The sequence below is a fragment of the Falco rusticolus genome, chromosome 14, assembly GCF_015220075.1.
Source record: "Falco rusticolus isolate bFalRus1 chromosome 14, bFalRus1.pri, whole genome shotgun sequence".
Taxonomy (NCBI): domain Eukaryota; kingdom Metazoa; phylum Chordata; class Aves; order Falconiformes; family Falconidae; genus Falco; species Falco rusticolus.
Genome location: NC_051200.1, coordinates 21,744,706 through 21,762,385, shown reverse-complemented (window position 1 = coordinate 21,762,385; position 17,680 = coordinate 21,744,706). Strand labels below are relative to the sequence as shown.

General features: G+C 46.2%; 1 protein-coding gene across 1 annotated transcript in view; it reads left to right on the top strand.

Moving 5' to 3' along the window:
- The first annotated feature begins 1,479 nt into the window (after positions 1-1,479).
- LOC119157540 (sodium/hydrogen exchanger 2-like) overlaps positions 1,480-17,680 on the top strand; it is a 31,576-nt gene continuing 15,375 nt past the window's right edge. The window contains exons 1-5 of the mRNA XM_037408552.1: positions 1,480-1,868; positions 3,391-3,854; positions 4,219-4,469; positions 9,445-9,662; positions 12,853-13,049. Of these exons, the coding sequence (XP_037264449.1) occupies positions 1,703-1,868; positions 3,391-3,854; positions 4,219-4,469; positions 9,445-9,662; positions 12,853-13,049 (1,296 nt within the window). The 5' untranslated portion in view covers positions 1,480-1,702. The remainder of the gene's footprint in view (positions 1,869-3,390; positions 3,855-4,218; positions 4,470-9,444; positions 9,663-12,852; positions 13,050-17,680) is intronic.

The window sequence follows — 17,680 nt, the reverse complement described above, 5'->3', positions numbered from 1 at the left end:
GGTCAGGACTGCTTCCACTGCTCTAAACTCTGGCTAAGTAATATCTTAAATACTTCTTATTGCTGTTAAGAGCACTGTGTTCTCCCTCCTTCAGAGTCATGAGGGATCCCATCTCCTCAATGCTTCCTCTCATCCCCATCCCAGACCCTGTGGAATCAAACTATGGAACAAAGACCCTGTGGGATTTCTGTCCTCCAAGCATCTGTCCTGCAGGTTTGGTTTTTTTGTTTTTTTTTAATATACAAAGGGAGAAGTGGCACCAGGTTTAAAAAGCTGAACTTGCTAGAAGACTGCTCTAATGAGATGAGTATTGCTTTGCTTCAAAGTCAGCAGGGGTGGTAAAGGCACGCTATAAATTTAAATTAACCACGGTAGAGTAGAAAGAAGTCGCTCCTGGAGTGTACCACTACATCTTTCCTGTCTCCCAAAGTTTATCCCCCTCCTGCTTTACAAACGAGATCAGGGACAGGGAGCTGCCGTGGCACGGAGCATCCCAGGCTCTCTGCCTGCCTGATGCCGGGTTCTGACTCTGCAGCAGCAAAGTGGGTCACCAGCTTGTTATTGCAGCTCAATTTTGGTGTCGTTTAGGCAGCTGAAGAGGAACAAATAGGCCATCGATCAGCCTAGCAACAGCCCAGGGCCTTCATATTTTAATTACATGTGTTCTTTGGACCAGGTTCATCCCTGTTGAAACATCATCACCTTAAATGAAACCCCACAGTGGAGGGATTTGGCCTGATACGTGTGGGGTTTTCCCCTCTGTGTTATTAATACATCTAACACTGTTGAAAATAACTTTATTTTTCTGTCTCTCCAACTTTTCGAAGCAAGCTCACTCAGTTTTTGATGCCATTTCTAGTGGTGAAGGGAGATGAAAGTAATTTTTCCTGGTGGCCTTTACTGTAGGAAGAAGCTTTAAGTAATTGTTGAAACCTACTCGTCCAGCGCAGCATTACCGCTCTGTGTTTGGTGTAAAAAAGCTTTGCTTGATTTACCAAACGGAAACTGTAGCTCTCAGTAATGTTGCTGCCATGTGGTATCTGTGGGCACTGGAGAAGCCCAGTGAAGTCCACTGGAAGGTGAGGCCGTTTCTGGATGGGGCTGTGTTATGTGGGACCTGTTCCATCAAACCTGGCTGCTCTAGCAGCGATGAAGGATTTTTTAGTGGTTTTTTTTTTTTTTTTGCCCCCTCCAAGAAGGATTTAGACCACAAGCCTAAATATGCCACGAGTTAGGACTAAAATGCAACTTGTCTCTTTCTCAAGCATGCGTAGACGTGCGATTTGGCTAAGGGCACACAAGCTGCTCCTTCAGGGAAGCATCTGCAGGAGGAACCTCCACACGTTTGCTCACACGGTGCCAAAGGGTGTGATTCTCCAGCACAGTCTCCTAGCTGGAAAGTAACGGACCAGGGAGGGGAGTCAGCGTGAGGCGGAGCAGTTGCTCCTCTCTTTGCAGTGACCCGCACATCGAGGGCGAGCCGAGCTCCGGTGTCCCCAGCAGCGCTCCCAACCACTTGCCTGCAGCAGCGAGAGCCAACGGCCGGGAGAAACCAGTTGCCAAATCCCCTGGCAGACAGCTTCCAGGGCAAACGGAGGGGCTGGGGCCAAGGTGCCAAACTGCAGCTGCTGTCCTAGCTGGGTCCCTGCTCTCCTCCATCCTCCAAGCCACCAGGGTCAGAGCCCTGCAGGGCTCCCCACCGATGTCGCTGCTAGAGGATGTGATCCTGGAGAACGTCAGCTGGGCTGCCGAGGAAGTGCAGGGCAACGAATCCTCAAAGCACGCGTTTTTCTCTCTGGATTATCAGCATGTCCAAGTCCCCTTTGAAATCACGCTCTGGATCATGCTTGCATCCTTGGCCAAAATAGGTGAGGTACCTTGAGAGGGATGGGGGTCTCTGTGGGGATGGGGTGGGCAGGGGTGGGGTGGCCTTTGTGTCACCTCTTCTCCAATCTTGGAGCCTGAGAGAACGTGCCAAGTCCTAAGGATACACATACTGTGTGTAAAACGTACTGCACGCATGGAAAATAACTACCCAGTTGCATTTTTGGAATGCAACGTTGGAAATGGTGGTTTCCCGTCTAGGAGTTCATGCCTCTGCATGCTGTTCTGTTAGTACAAAAAATATTAGGCTTTCCAGGAGAAGGGATTTTATTTAAGTGCAGCACGTGCCCAGGTGTGCTTCCATCTCGATGAGCTTGCCAGCTATGCTCCATGCAGGTTGTCCACTGACATCTTCATCTTAAAATGAATCCTCCTTGTTCTTATAAAAGGGTCCTGTGCCTGGCCAGCTGCAAGGAGTAATTCAGTCCGTGTGCAGGGTGTTATACAGCCTAAAATAAAATCCCTTTGCATCGCGGAGGTTATCTGTGCAACAACACCTAAGAAAGGATATTTTGTATAACTTGGACCTTTTTTTTTTTTTTTCCTCTTTGCAAAACTGGGCATAGGAAAGTCAAAATTATATATTCTCCCCCCGCCACCCAGGAATTGTGTTCACTTCTGTTAAATTACAGCTATAAAAGTTATTTTACAGCATTTTTTTCTTTATTTTTTTTCCTCAGAAGGGAGAAGCCTCTCAGACTCAGTCAGATAAAAATTTTCTTTCAGATGGAAATTGTCTTTTTATTTTGCTGTTCTTCATCTTTTATGATGAGATCCCAATTCTGTTAACATGCCTGAAGAAATAATAATAATTAATGATCACAGATTATTCCCCGCCCCCCCCCCCTTATTATTTCTGTTCCAGTTTCATTTGTTTCAATTACTTTTAATAATCACCTTGAGTACTTTGGTGGTTGTCAGCATTTCAGCATTTCTCTCTAACGTTGGGCATTGCACAAGGCTGGCTTGATTGGACATTTTTCAGTGTTGCCTTTAGCTTTAAGTTTTAATGATTAAATAATATTAAGATTATAAAGTGCACCATTTATAATTAATAGGAATGCTTCTTGTGTTGTTTTTTTTCTTAATGTGTGGAAGGAACCTGTGTTGTGTTTCAAATGAGCAGTTGCTCTTTATGTTAGTGCTGAAGGTAGCCTGTGAACCAGATTACATTGTAGGTAATTCCACTTTTTTTATTTGTGCAGATTATTTCCTTTTTCTATATGTGTATTACCTAAAAAATATATCTCTAACCTTATGCTATGGTGAAAAGCAGTCTGAACCAACAGTTTGGTCTTTTCAGTCCTTTTTCAGATGTTTCTAGCTGATATCTGATTGAGTGACTCCACCTTAATTGCGTGTGTTTGTTACTGGTGCTCTGAGCGGAGCCCGATGGGGGCGGGAGCGTGGGGGTCTTCCTCGCCCCGACCAGGAGTGGTTGGTGCTCTTTAGCCAGTTTGGGCTGGTGAGATAATACATTTTTTTTATTTATCCCTCCCCTTCCAGGGTTCCATCTCTATAACAAGCTGCCTTCTGTTGTTCCCGAAAGCTGTTTATTGATATTCGTAGGACTCATCATGGGGGGAATCATCTATGGCTTAAATGACAAGTCACCGCCCGTTATGGACAGCGATATCTTTTTCCTTTACCTTCTACCACCCATCGTGCTTGACGCAGGTTACTTCATGCCCAGCCGTCCCTTTTTTGAGAACATCGGCACTATCCTCCTGTACGCGGTGGTGGGGACGATATGGAACGTGTTTGGGATCGGCTTTTCCCTGTACGGGATCTGCCAGGTGAAGGCGTTTCGCCTGCAGGACGTGTCACTGCTCCACAACCTCCTGTTCGGCAGCCTGATCGCCGCCGTGGACCCCGTGGCTGTGTTAGCCGTCTTTGAGGAGATACACGTCAACGAAAAGCTACACATTTTGGTCTTCGGCGAATCGCTCCTGAACGATGCGGTGACGGTGGTAAGGACTAGCTTTTATTATGAGTATTTAATGTCTAGAGGGAAGATGGGCAGGTGCCAAGAGGTGGGATGTGGGATCTGCAGAGGGAGAACAAAGGCATCAAGAGCCTCTTCTAGCAGAGGACTCCTGGCCCACTTCTCTGGCCTCGGGTCCTGAGAAGCTTTCAGGTGAACATCTCTTCAACGGTATGTCTTGAGGCAGAAGTGCTATAGCACTCCCCTGGTAGGAGCCTGACCTCCAGAGAAGGATGCTGACCCTTGGCTGGCAGAAATCCATCCCAGCAGTGTATTTTAGTCATTGCTACATATGCCCGTGTCTAGTGAGTAACTTGGTGACGGCTGTTTGTCTCTTGTTTTTCATCCAGGTGCTCTACAAGCTATTTCGATCTTTCTGCGAAATGCCAACCATCAAAAGTGTGGATGTTTTTGCTGGAGTTGGAAAATTCTTTGTGGTCGGACTAGGAGGAGTGTTAGTAGGTCTTACTTTTGGGATGACCGCCGCCTTTACCACGCGGTTCACCAAGGATATCCGGGTCATCGAACCGCTCTTTGTCTTCCTGTACAGCTATCTTTCCTACCTCACTGCCGAGATGTTCCACCTTTCGGGGATCGTGGCGTAAGTATGTCCCAGCATCTCACCTGTCCAGGAAAGCTTTCTGGCTGTATGTACTGAAAAGTATTGTAAAAGTTTTAAAGTAAGTTTGCTTAGTTGGAAACCTGTGTACGGCAGTGAGGAGCGAGTCCAAAAGCCTGTGGAGGAGCAGAGAGCTGTAACCCCGTTGCACACATTGCAGTTACACGTCAGTGGCAGTAGCTGCAAGTCACAAGCCATGCAGATGACTGCCACTGGGCAAGCTTCCCATGGCTGGTCAGCTTATGGAGGCTGTTGAGGAATGCTTCTTTGAGCTCCATGGTTTCTGTTTGGAAACCTCGGACATCCAAGCAGTGAGGTGTCTAGTAGATTTGGCAGAGCCAGGCGAAGCTTTCTTGGCATGTTTTGTTATTGTCCACACATTGCCTAGTCAAAACCAAGATTTGAAGAGCTACAAGAAGTATTTAAACAACTCCTTGGAAGGGTTTGGTCTCAGTGTACAACACGTCTGTTTTAGTGTCCCCCGTCCCCATCCGCACCCCTCCCCACCAGCTGGCTCTGGGTGGTGGCCCCAGAGGTGGGGACTGAGCAAAGCGAGTCATGGGGTGGGAGCTGTGTATCCCCTACAGAGCCAAAAGCCTGGCCATACTCCTGCTGTTTGGGAGTGGAGGCTGTGAGGAAACCTCTGCTTTGAAGAGTCTGACTTACTGCCGCAGTTCAGGTGCAGCTCTGGAGTTTGGTCCCCTGAGTGACAGTGTCACCCGTCCTCTCGATCTCCACTTGGAAATCTGCTTCAGCCACGGTTCTCAGAGGCTTCAAAGGTGCTAAACCAAACTGCTTGCAGCTTCCTACAGCGCAGCCAGCCCCATATGCTCTTCAGTCTCCAAAGGGCTTCAGAGTGCGGCGGGTGTCTCCGTGAGCTGCCATGCAGCAAGGGCAGCACGCGGGGTGCACGGGGACCCCCTGTCCACAGCCCAGCCCCACGCCCGCTCCCCGGCAGCTTCTCCGGTCGTGAAGCCAAACGACTTGTTTCTGTAAATTCAGTCTTTCATAAATGGTCGTTTATAGACAATACAGTTAATTTATTTTTCTTTTTATTGGGGAGGTCTCTTGATAAAACGAGTAATTTTGGGTCAGATCCTTCACTTTTAAGGGATGCAATTGAACCTCGTGCTTACCTCGTCGTGCATTTCGCTTGCAGAGCAGGTGCTGAGAAAAAAATAAATGCAATAATCCTAATGGTCAAAGAAAGCTCACCTGGGAAAGCAGAGACAGACAAAAACCAGAGCAATTCAGTCCTGGTTTCTGTGGGCTGGTATCTGTTGCATTTGGTTCTCCTACCTGAACTTCAGTCAGCTGGGGCTGAGGATCACAACGAGCTATTTAATATTTCCCAAAAGACTGTAAAGTGCACTTAGACTGCATTGATAGCTACAGTGGAAACAACTATAAATCTGACCTTTTTTTTTTTTAATTTTCTTTTTATCTTGATTGTTCTGTTGGGTATCACTAGACACAGAGTATCTGGAAGATCTATTTTTAAACTAATGATACTGCTTTGGATATAAACCATTCCTATATCTTGCAGATTTTTTTTCCTTGAATGGTTAATGGAAGCAATATCCTAGCATTACTGAAAACAATTCTAGCTCTGGGAATAGGTGAGAGAAAGCCTATTTATAGGGATGTAAGTCAGAACAGTGAAATAAATATGCTGCATAATCATCACAGAGCAGAAAACATTCAATCCTAATGGTGTCTCCTCCTATCAATCACAATCTACTGTACCCATTATGGAACCCATTTTCCATTCTTTTGAATAATGCATTGTTTCTAAAGCAAAACAATTGCAAAGGCAGCTGAATCCTGCACCGCTGGCCTTATAATTGCCACATTATAAATGCCTCTTTCATATATCTTGATTTCAAACAATTCATTCATTTGTGACCAGGGAATACTATATTATAAGAAGCAGATCTTGGCAGTTTGTTTCTTTGAAAAATAATATGATTGCCAAAAAATCAATTCTATGTAGTCAAAGAAAAAAATAATCTGTGAATGCAACCCAATCCGCTAAACAATTCTGCAAATGTTTTTAGTTTGATGCCCCTGCCCTGCCCCCGTAGCAGTGTCCATCTTTGAAGCTGTGGCAGGACAGGTCAAGTTTATACCTTCTCCGTGAATCCGGAGTGAGCCCATATCCATTCTCTGGTAAGTGTTCCCAAACCAGGGCTCTGGAATTCACTTGACCATAAACATTTGTTGGGCTGCTTTGTTCCTAGGTAGAACTATTTTACCCACTATTTATTGAGGCCAGCACAGAAACAGAATTCATTATTTTCTTTTTAGCCTGTGGTTCAATCCATGTTACTCTTTCTAGCTCAGTGCTTTAAGCAAAGTGGATCAGTCAAAAAAGGGTAAATCAAAAACGACTGATTTCAGAATATTTTTAAGTATTGGTACATTTTTTTAGGAGGTGAAAGATGTGAACTCACACAGCATTAGGTGAAAAACGGATTTGAGTCTTGGACTCATGCTGCTGGATAAAGCGGGGTCTCTTTCCCCAGCAGGGTTACCGTGGCTTTCCTGAGTCTGACCTTTCGTGTCCTGCACCTTTAGTACAAGTCCTCTTCCTGGAGCCCAGTTTTAATTTCAGGCAAATCCAGATGTTTCTCCTTCAAAAAAAGTATGGTGTGTTTTCACAGTAATGAGGAAAACCAAATAACAATTACTTTTAAGTGATAGATATAGAAATGTGTTGCATGCATATTGGGGATTTTTTTTGTTTGGATGCAAAGCCCAGTAATCAGTAACTCACAGTGGGCAGAAGTGGATATTCATTTGAAAAAAGATTTTATTTTCCTTCTAATTTCTTAATTATTTTCCCAACCAAATATCTGATAAGTATTTTCCCGTAATAGTGTTGCTGATTTGCTTAGTGCTTTAAGTACAGCAGAAATGAATGTCGCTGCTGCCCGTTCCGCTGCCTGGGCCCAGCGGTGGGTGCTGAGTGGCGGTGAGGGTGAGCTGGGGGCTCGCTGCTGAGCCAGAGGGCAAGTGGCCCTCACTCCGCGTCAGGTAGCGGCCGTGCAGGTGAGGAGCAGCAATGCAGTGGACGACAGCATCTTCCCAAAATAAATACATAGCTGTGGAGGAGAGAATCGGGGTCTTTGGTTTCATACAGTTCATAAAACCACATCCAGAAAGAAAAGCTGGGGAGGGGCTTTGTACGGGGGGGTGCAGTGACAGGGCGGGGGGGAATGGCTCTAAGCTGACCGAGGGCAGACTTAGGGCAGATACTGGGAAGAAATCCTTCCCCGTGAGGGCGGCGCTGGCAGAGGCTGCCCAGAGCAGCTGTGGGTGCCCCATCCCTGGGGGTGCTCAGGGCCAGGCTGGACGGGGCTGGGGGCAACCTGGGCTGGTGGGAGGTGTCCCTGCCCCTGGCGGGGGTTGGGGCTCGGGGGGCTGTCAGCTCCCTCCCAGCCCAAACCAGGCTGTGATGCTCTGATTCTAACCAGAGCACAGGCAGCTCTGCCCATCTGCAGGCTTGCCAGTGGGCAACCCTGTTTTTTTTCCATCACAACCCCCAAAATCCAAAGAATCTCCTTTGTGAAATTCTGCGGTTAAATGTGATGGTTTTGCTGCAAAGCAGTAGTCGCATGGCTCTTTTCTGACCAGCTCTTAGCTGAGAGGATATGTTATGGATGATGTGGTGCAGAGGCCACCACCTATCCTAACACCTATTTGCATCTATATGGGTCACTTACCTGTCCTGGTCACAGCTTTGTAGCTTTAGGTTAAAGCTGGTGTTTAAAGCCAGTCTGCCAGACCCAGGTGCAGTTCTGCAAGCCAAGGATCTTCTGTGGCCTTGTCTGCGCTTGATGTGATATGAAGAGAAACCGCTGTGTCCCATGTGAAAGGAATTTTTGATGTGATAAAACTGTGTGGATGGCGTTACCAAATACCAATGGAAATCAGGTCTCAGAAACTTAAAACTGCTTTTCTGTCGCTGGTAAAATATTTAGAACAAAATGTTGCTGTCCAGGTAAAAACATAAAAAAAAATGGAACTTTGGCTCTTCGAGTGCTCAATTGTTTTGACCTTTTAAAACTGCTGGCCTGATAATGTATTTATTTGAAAAGCTGATGGATTAGGCTAACCACATATACCCTGCAACTTGAAGAACCAATTATCCATGAAAAATTGCAAGGCAGAAGTTTTAATTGGTGCTGCACACTTCTGAATTGACCTTGGATATTCAATACCTGAGGAGGTCAGATGTTCCGACTATAGCAACAGCATTTCTTGGCTCGTTGTGCAGCCTTGTGAGTGTGCTTTAGCGTTTTATTGTCTGTGGGTTGCGTGGAGTCGATGGCTTCCTAGCTGTGCCCAAATAACCTACTGTGCCAGCCCCGTCAGGCTTAGAAATACACAGCGTGAGCTATGTCGTGAGTTTCTCCAGCTTTAGACTGGGTTCGGTCCCTTGTGTGAAGGGTACAGCACTGGGGCTGCTCTTAGACTATGCTGATCCAAAGTCCTGCAAGAATCTGTTGTAGTGACCAGACACCATCCAAACTCACAGGAGTCCTATTTACACGTCTCATGCTGAGAAACAACTCTCCCGTTCCCTCGAATGTCTTTCAGCCAGGCAAAACAGGGGATGGGGACTGCTAAGCATGAAACTCTTCAGCCCAGGTGGTTGGAGTTAAAGGGCTGAAAATAGGTTGTTGTGATGGGAAGAGCTGGGTGCAGTTAATTGTAGGTATGGCTGTGTAGCTATAATAAGCGCAATAGACGGCAAGTTGTTTATCTGTTAAAAACCAGATTCAGACAGTCTGGTCGACCTGCATAGTATCTTATCATCCTGGTGGTCCTCCTGATACCATTGGGCTGATGTAGGAATTGAAGCACCTGCAAATACCTAAGACCTGACGAAGCCGATTTGTTTTTAAATAAATAACAATGTGTCAATTTTATTGTTTTGTTTTCATTTTCTCAGCATCATTGCTTGTGCCATGGGCATGAAACGTTACGTGGAGGCCAACATCTCTCTGAAGTCTCACACCACAGTCAAATACTTCATGAAGATGTGGAGCAGTGTCAGCGATACCCTCATCTTCATCTTTCTTGGAGTTTCCACCATTGGAGAAAATCACGAGTGGAACTGGCCATACATTTGCTTCACTGTCATTTTCTGTCTCATTTGGAGAGCACTAGGTATGGTGAAATTACAGATTTTATTTTTTTTTTATATCTATAACCCTTAAGCAGGGTGTCAGCTAGGCAGGACTGTGTCCAGATGGCTTTTGAGTATCTCCGTCACTGGAGACTCAACAACCTCCCCGGGAAACCTACTGCAGCCCTTGACCAGCCTCATGGTAAAAAAGTGACCAAGGTTTTTGTGTGAATGTATATATATGTGTATATGTATATATATCTATATCTATCTCTCAAGAGGAAGAGAGCTATGCATGAAAATACTCCTCTGATAATTATGGCTAACGATAACCTTCTTGAGATGAGTTACAATGAAAATCTGAGTCCTGGTCCCGGAATACTCTGGGATCCTGATTTCATTCATTGTAAACGACTAGAACACCAGGTGCAGTGTTCTCCCATTGTCCCCAGTTGTACCAGTTGGTTTAGTGTTCCGAGAGGCTGATTCTCCAGTGCCTCTAACATTGTGCAGTTACTGTCACCTATATGGGTGCGGAGTGGAGTGCCTAGCTCCTCAGTTATGGATGGTTGTGTATATTAACTGTGTCTGCAAATGGAACAGAGCTCGCGTTTTGGCAAAGAATTTGAGAGCTAAAAGTATTCAACGGGATTTATGTTTATGAACCACAAAGAGAGTGAACTCAAATTTGATAGACATTTCGAGAAATTGCTTAAATAGGCCAGGCCGTGATTAGCAACACATAGCGGAATGGGTTTCATTAGCTGGTAATACAGGCCAGGGTTTGTTTTAGTAACTGCACCATAAACATGCTTGGAAACATGCTTATTAGTCAGTTATGTGTACATTTTAATGTTTTGTTATGATTAAGTGGTTTGCTCTTAAATGACTTGCTCAATGAAACAAGTTCTGAGTGAGTCTGACTTTTTCTAGTTCAAAATGTCTTTATTGCAAGACATAAGGAACACAGTAACATTATGAAAGTGCAACCAGACTGCTGCAGCTCTCCAAACGCTGCTCTTCTGATTGCATCCTCTAATTATGCAGCACATTATTAGCGCAGGGCTCAGCACTGCAGCCAGGAAAGAAACCACTCTTTCCATTCAGAATTCCCCTTAAATTAAATGAGAATACACAAACCAGGGCTGAAGATAGTCTTGCACAGCTGATGCCGAGTAAGTTGTGCCTTTTCTGCAGCGCCTTCCTGGAGAGCTGTAAGCATGCCGGGAGGATGCGAGCGGGGCAGGGTGCTGCATGAAGCCGGGCTGGGAAACGCCTGCCTTGGAGATGGTGCTTGGGAGGAGAGCCCTACCTGCTCGACGTGCCCAGCAGCTCTGGAGCTGCTGGAGGCACTGGTCCAGAGCTGGGAGGTGCCCAGGGAGTTTGCTTGCAGGAATGGGGGACTCTTGTGATGATGGTGCTGGGGTTGGGTGTCAGCTGTGCCCCGGTCCTTGGTTGGATTCTCCCTCTCCTCTCAAACAAGAAATGATTTTGCTGAAGCCTGGGGACTGGAATTACTCTGATATCAGAGAGATCATCTAAAAAGCAAAATACATTAATTGCATGACAGCACTAACATTCAACTGTTATCCAAGCACCAACGAGGCTTCCTTCTGCTCTTTCTGAAGGTATCTCTCTAGAAGAAGATATAATCTGCTCAAAATGATTAATTGTATGTAATTTCTTGGAGCAAACTGGCCTTGAATTAGTTTAGGGCATGCTAATAATAATTTATGAGGAAGGATTAAATTAAGACAAAGGCCAGGATATCAGATCCTGTAAATTTTGTTCCTTTAAATCCTTGGCACTGTGTGAGCTTTACCATAGCCGCAGATGTGATCTGAGGTATGCTTTATTTAACGTATTTATTTGTTCTTAAGTTACAAAGAACCTTGACACTGAAGTACTTCATGCCTGCTGGTCTGGGCGCCCTTTCCACAGAGCTCCAGAGCTGGGGAAGGTGTTGCAAGGTTCAGTTAGTGAGTTCCCTATTCCTAAACAGCGCTGGCTTTTTGTTTTCTTCAAACTGCGCTGACATGCAGTCAGAGTTCAGATATTTTTAGTTGTATGTGTGTGGGAAGATGTTGGATACGTACAAGTGCACTGTTTTACAAACACCCTTTAGAAAAAACATAGTGATGTGGATCCAGCTGGTTCCTAGCAAAAGTCAGTGACGACCTGTGTCATCAGTTCTCAAAACAGCCGTATATCTTCAGGAAAGAAGATGTTTATTGTATCCGTTGGTATTAAGATCATGGCTTACTGATTTATGGCCTGACTTTTTGTACCTTTCTGCATCTGTTTATGTATTTGCAAATGACTATAATTTACATCAATTGCCATGTCACCTTGCGCAGTCTTAAATTTGCACAGTGTAAATCTTTGAGTGAAAGATTTGTGAAGAAACATCATTAATGCAGGCAGAATATAGCTACTTATCCAAGCTGCTGCTTAGAAACTTTTGGAAATCGGAGGGTAACCTGTGGCTAAGCTGTTGCTGATGGTTTGCCTCGAGAGCATTTTTAACCCAAGCAATCAAATAGTTTGTTATCACCAATTAGAATAAATCAATTAATATTTCAATTAGGTTCTGAGGATCTGGCGCCGTATCATTATATGGGTAAAGTTTCAGCTGACACATGACCATAGAATGGCCCTATAAACCTTAATTAATTACCATCAAAATAAATGTGCTCATACATCCTCTGTTGCCAGTAGTTCTTGTTTGTTCAGCATTTAGCTGATGCTTAACACCGAGTCACCAGGTGGACGGTGTGTTCTGGGGACCCACGGTCATGGGAGCAGGATGACACAAACACCCCTGTGGAGCTGAGTCCCGAAAGACACTCTGGTTTCCCAGCTGGACTGTGGTAAGCACAAGGCTGAGTTAAAAACCAGGAGAATTTGCTACAATATGTGCTACCTAAATACTTACAGTCGTACAAACCCCCAGAACTGTGGCCATTCAATGGTGTTTGCAATCCCCCAAATCAGAAATGTGTTGGGGATTAATTTTTATCTGGACAAATCACATGCAAACCTTTTGGACCAGGCTGGAAGCAAAGCCCTTTTCCAGTGGGATGTTGGGAACTTTCCACTTTGGGCCCTGGTTCCTTGTGACCAGTGTTTACCATTTCAGTGATGTTTCACTGTGAAATACATCATAGGATTGAGTTTTATCAAATTGCTCCTTTTGTTTGATGTGCTCCCATCTTCTTTCCTGCTTTTCAGGGGTTCTTGTGCTGACTTTCTTTGTGAACAGATTTAATGTGAACACCATCACCAGCAAGGACCAATTCATTATCGCCTACGGGGGTCTCCGAGGAGCTATTTGTTTCTCTTTGGTTTTCTTGCTCCCCGACTTTCACAGAAAGAAGCTTTTCATTGCAGCGACAACTGTTGTCATCCTCTTCACTGTGTTTGTACAGGTAAAACAATCTCGGTGTCACCAGGAGATGTAAAGAATGAGAGTGACTTATTTTCCAGACAAATAACTGGTACTAAGCCATTAGATGGATATTAGGGTTTACCAGTCATTAAAACTTTCCCTCCGTTGAGTGGCTAGGCATGTAAAAATCTAAAATTATTACTGAAAGAGGCAGAAGTGTGAGAATGTGTCACACATTCATGAGGCTGGCTAGCAGTTGTTGACTTACAACGTGTGCTGTATCATTTTCCATGATAACTTGTCCCATCTTTGATCTGGTCCACCCGTATTGGGGTAGCAGTGGTGAAAACGGTGAAGGATGTTGCTGGCATAGGTTTCCTCTCTGGAGTAGTGCTGTAGTGCTTCTGCGTGTTCTATGGGAGAGCAAAGCCAGTGCAAACCAATCTCTACAACTAGTTTGCTCTTTGAGCAAGGTAAGAACTAATTTTTATTGTAGATCTTGTCATGAACTGAAATGCCACCTGAGCCGTGCAGTAATGAAGGTCAGTTTTGCTGATCCCAAAGGTGAGAAGGTGGAGGATGACTGGAAACACTCCAAACCCTCTGAACATTGACAGCAAGAATTTTAAGAGGTTTATGGTTTGGTCATCTCAGTTTTGGTAGCTCACAAACGGGACAATGTAAAGGGACCTAATTTTGAAGGAGTGACTTCCTAATGTTTTCTGAGAAGTTCCATTTTATTGGGGCATCCAAGAGCTGAAGCCACAACAGTCCTTAGTTGTTCATCAAAATACTTTATATATACATCTGAGATGTTTTTAAGTTCATGCAGCAAAGCAGCTGCGGTTATTTTATGATGATGCAGCAGGAAGGGGATTGCTTTAACTGGAGAAAAAAATGTGGGGGTGTGACTTGTTATACCAGGCAAGGAAAATCAGAAGCAAATAAAGTCATAGCACATTTGATTTATTTGCCTCTAACTTTTCTTTTATAAAGGAACCCTAAGCCCTGTGTCTACCTTCTTTCTCCTTCTGCCCTGGCGATTCTTGGGTTGTTTCCCACCCAGTGGGAAAACTTCTGTGAGTGAGTGCAACCTGCCCACATCACGGAGTGGTTGTGGACGTGTTCATCTGCCAGGGTAGGAGAGGGAGGTGGACCTTCACAGCACTGTTGCTCAGAGATATTTGATTTATTGTTTCAAGCACGAATGTACTATTTTTTTCCTGTTTTTTTTTTTCCTTTCTTTTTAAAGACTGTTTTTTGCCGTGGGTGTGTTTTGCAAAGCACAATCCTATATGAAGGCTGTAGGAGCACCTGCAGCTTGGGCTGCTCCTGGGGAGCCCATGGGAGGTGGTACATCTGCCCCTGCCTGCTGTCACACAGCGGACAGGGTCCCAGGCTGGCCAGCCTGCTGCTGGTACTGCTCTCCTTACTAACGTGCCTTTGTCACGGATTCTTAATTAGCACCCTCCAGGTGTATGATGGGGAAAGGCTGTGCCTAAAGGAGGGAGAACCCGAGTTGTGAGGAGTTCCTGTGCTGCAGGGCTGGGGAGGAGCAGGCAGCAGCTCTCGGCATTGCTGTGACATCTAGTGGTGAAAGCCTCCGTGCTTCCTCCGGTGGGCTGGAGGCTGTGGATGTGCCTCCCCTCTGCCCAGCAGCGAGCCTGTAGGGGCAAGGATCCCTTCCCTGAAATCCACCTTTTAGTTCACCTGGCAAATGCTGTCATATGCGAAGGAGGATGCAGAGGATGGAAAAACTGGGGCTGTCCGGTTGCAAAGTGAGCAAGGCTGATGTCTGCCTGGTGTGCTCTATCCCAAAAAGTTAAGAGGAGGTCCCTGTAGGGCTGACGCAAGTGGGATGGAGGTCTGGGAAAGGCACCGTGCGGAAGAGCTTGCCGGGAGCTCCTGCGGCAGGGCGTGAGGTCCGCGCAGAGCTGTGGACCCGGGGCTGCCCTCCCGCCCTCGGATGGGGGGAGCAGAGCAGCTGCTGGGGCTTTGGGAGACGGCAGCTCACAGTGACAGCTGCCGCATGGCCCATGGCTGAGCATCACCCTCAAGAGCAAATCCCTTCCAGGTGGCCTCCCCGAACCCCTCAGGTGGGGGGTGTTGGGTACCCGGGCAATGTGGAGGGTTGGGGCTGACGCTGTGCATCCCCACATCCACCGAACCCTCACCACGAGCTGCAAAACATGGTCAGCAAGTGTGACGTGCCGATGGGCTCGGAGCTGAGACCTGAGGGCAGCTGAACTGGGCACTGTTTTCAGGCTGAAAGGAGCGAGCAGGGGCCGGGGTGGGGGGAGCACACTTAGGTGGAGGTTGACAAGTTTTAAGATGCAAATGTGGGTCAGAAATTGAAAAGATAGGGTCACTAGGCACGTCCGCTCATGCAGAGACGCTCTTGAGTCTCAGACAAAGGTTGTTCTAAGGCAGCAGCTCCATTCTGCCGAGCCTTCGGAAAGTCCTTCCCAGGACTGGGGAAAGGGCTTTTGTGTCACCTCAAAGCTCAACTGATGATGTCATCTCTGTGCGAAAGGGTGAGAGTTAAACAGGGTCCCCCGTGGGTATGTGTCGGCGGGGCGACCCCCTGACCTTCAGCCATTCAGTGGGAGCGCAGCATCTCTGGAGGCAGCTCTCACCTGGTTCCAGGTACCTGCGTGGTGTGTGCCTGAGGATGGGGCAGGGGGAGTAAACTTACTTCAAAGCAGAACCAGAAAGATGTTGCTGTAGCTCAGCACAGGAAAAAATAGGTAAATATAACAGAAGCAGGTATTAAGAGGGACCTGTAGAAACCTGGGCTTGCAAATGATTCCTGCAGCTTCTGAAGCCTGTTTCACTGCTTCCAGCCCATCGGTGGATGCAGGGTTGAAGTGTGGACATCTTTCCCATCCCAGCATCTTTCATGGTGCAGGGCACTTTGGGTGAAAAGGACAAGCAAAATGTTGACTACAAAATAACTTCTGTAGATAGTGGAGTGTCGCTATTTTGCGCAGTAAGTTTTCTTTATAGTCACAGTGATACCAGTACAGACTTGGGGGGGGTGTCTCAGTGTGAGGACAGGAGGGACAGCCTGGGTGAGATGATTTGGGCCCTTTTAAGCTGATGAAGGCCAGCAAAGACATCTTGTCAGAGCACAAACCCACTTCATTTTCTTGGAAACCCTGACCACGCTGTCTGAAAAGCCTCACGCTGCACAGAATAATGACCGATGTGGAAGCAGCTGGGCTTGTCCGTACACCTTGGTCTATCGGTGCATTACACAACCCAGGAAACTCATCTACTTTGGCCTTTCTAACTCGGTTGCATAAGGCTCTTCCCACAACAAGCCTGGTTAATAACTTTGAGAAGGCTGACTGAGCAATTGTCAGGTCCTCAGCACTTCTAAGCAGGCCTGGATATGTGCCATGTAGACCAGAAAGTCCTCCAAGGAGCTGTGGGCTCATCTGGAATGTCACAAAAAGCCCTCATTGTTCCGCCTTTCAGTGCGGTTTAAAAATGAAATACCATGTTCTCCATTTGAAGTTTGCTCTCTCAGCCTGCTGGCCTCTGACCCCTTCCATGAAATTGTTAGCAAATACAACAATTGTGAAGAGGTTTTGTTGTTGTTGTTTGCTGCCTACACTGACTCAGCAGCTATTGGTCCGCTGATGGTAGAAAAACTTTGTGAGCCATCACAGAGCCGTCAGCGTGTGGTGATGCACTTCAGATGAGTTATCCTTGGTGGGTACAGGAGCATCACAGGGTACCTACAGGTGTGCTGTGAAATCACCTGTGGCTTGAAATGACTCGTGGGATTCCCATAACGTTCCCAAGGTCAGGAAGGGCCAGAGGTGTTTCTAAGTTTGGGAGTCCTGGTCACAAAACTCCAAAGTGCCACTTTAAAATGCAGCTGATTATCCAGTGAAGGCAAGAGACCAAATTATATTGTCTCTACTTAATTTTTTTAATATCTGTTATTTCTGAAGTTGTGGGTTTTATGTTATTTACTCTGAATAGTGATGCATTTTTTATTGCTATTAGCTATTAAAATGACATATTAATTGTTTCTGCAATTAAAAATGTGTTCAACTCTCCTCTCTGCCAGCATTTGTGACATTCAGAAGTCATAAACATCAACTACTCCATCGTTTTTGCTGTAAACATGTCCTAGAAAAGCCATTTCATACTGAAGTCAGGCTAAGAAATGCACCACAGCAGCATTTTAGAAGTTCTCTCATGAGGTTCAAAGGACATTAAAACTCTTCCCTTGACCCTTCCCACCAGGTGGATACTTTGATTAGTAAACTTAGCCACCGGCTGGCCATCAAAGATCACTGGAGTAATGATCTGTGACACATAATACTCAAAAAGTGAGCAGACAGGTGCTGGTGGAGGCTGCGTGCTGTGAAGTCGCCGGGGCTATCGTTGTTCCAGGCATTTGAACTCTGAAGGTTTCAAGCCCCTTTCCAGCTGGGGGGCCACGGGCGACAGCGAGCCGCAGGCCTGACCTTGGAATTAGCGGTTGATGTTTTGTGGTCTGTGCGATGCCAGATGAGGAGAGCAGAGTGTTTCCCCTCCCTGCCCACCCCCATCCCGAAGCCTGTATGTGAGCTCCTGTCGACAGGCTACTACCACGAGAAAACAAAATGTTTGGCTCACAACTGGGAGGACAGAGTTTCTAGTCTTGTTGAAGCT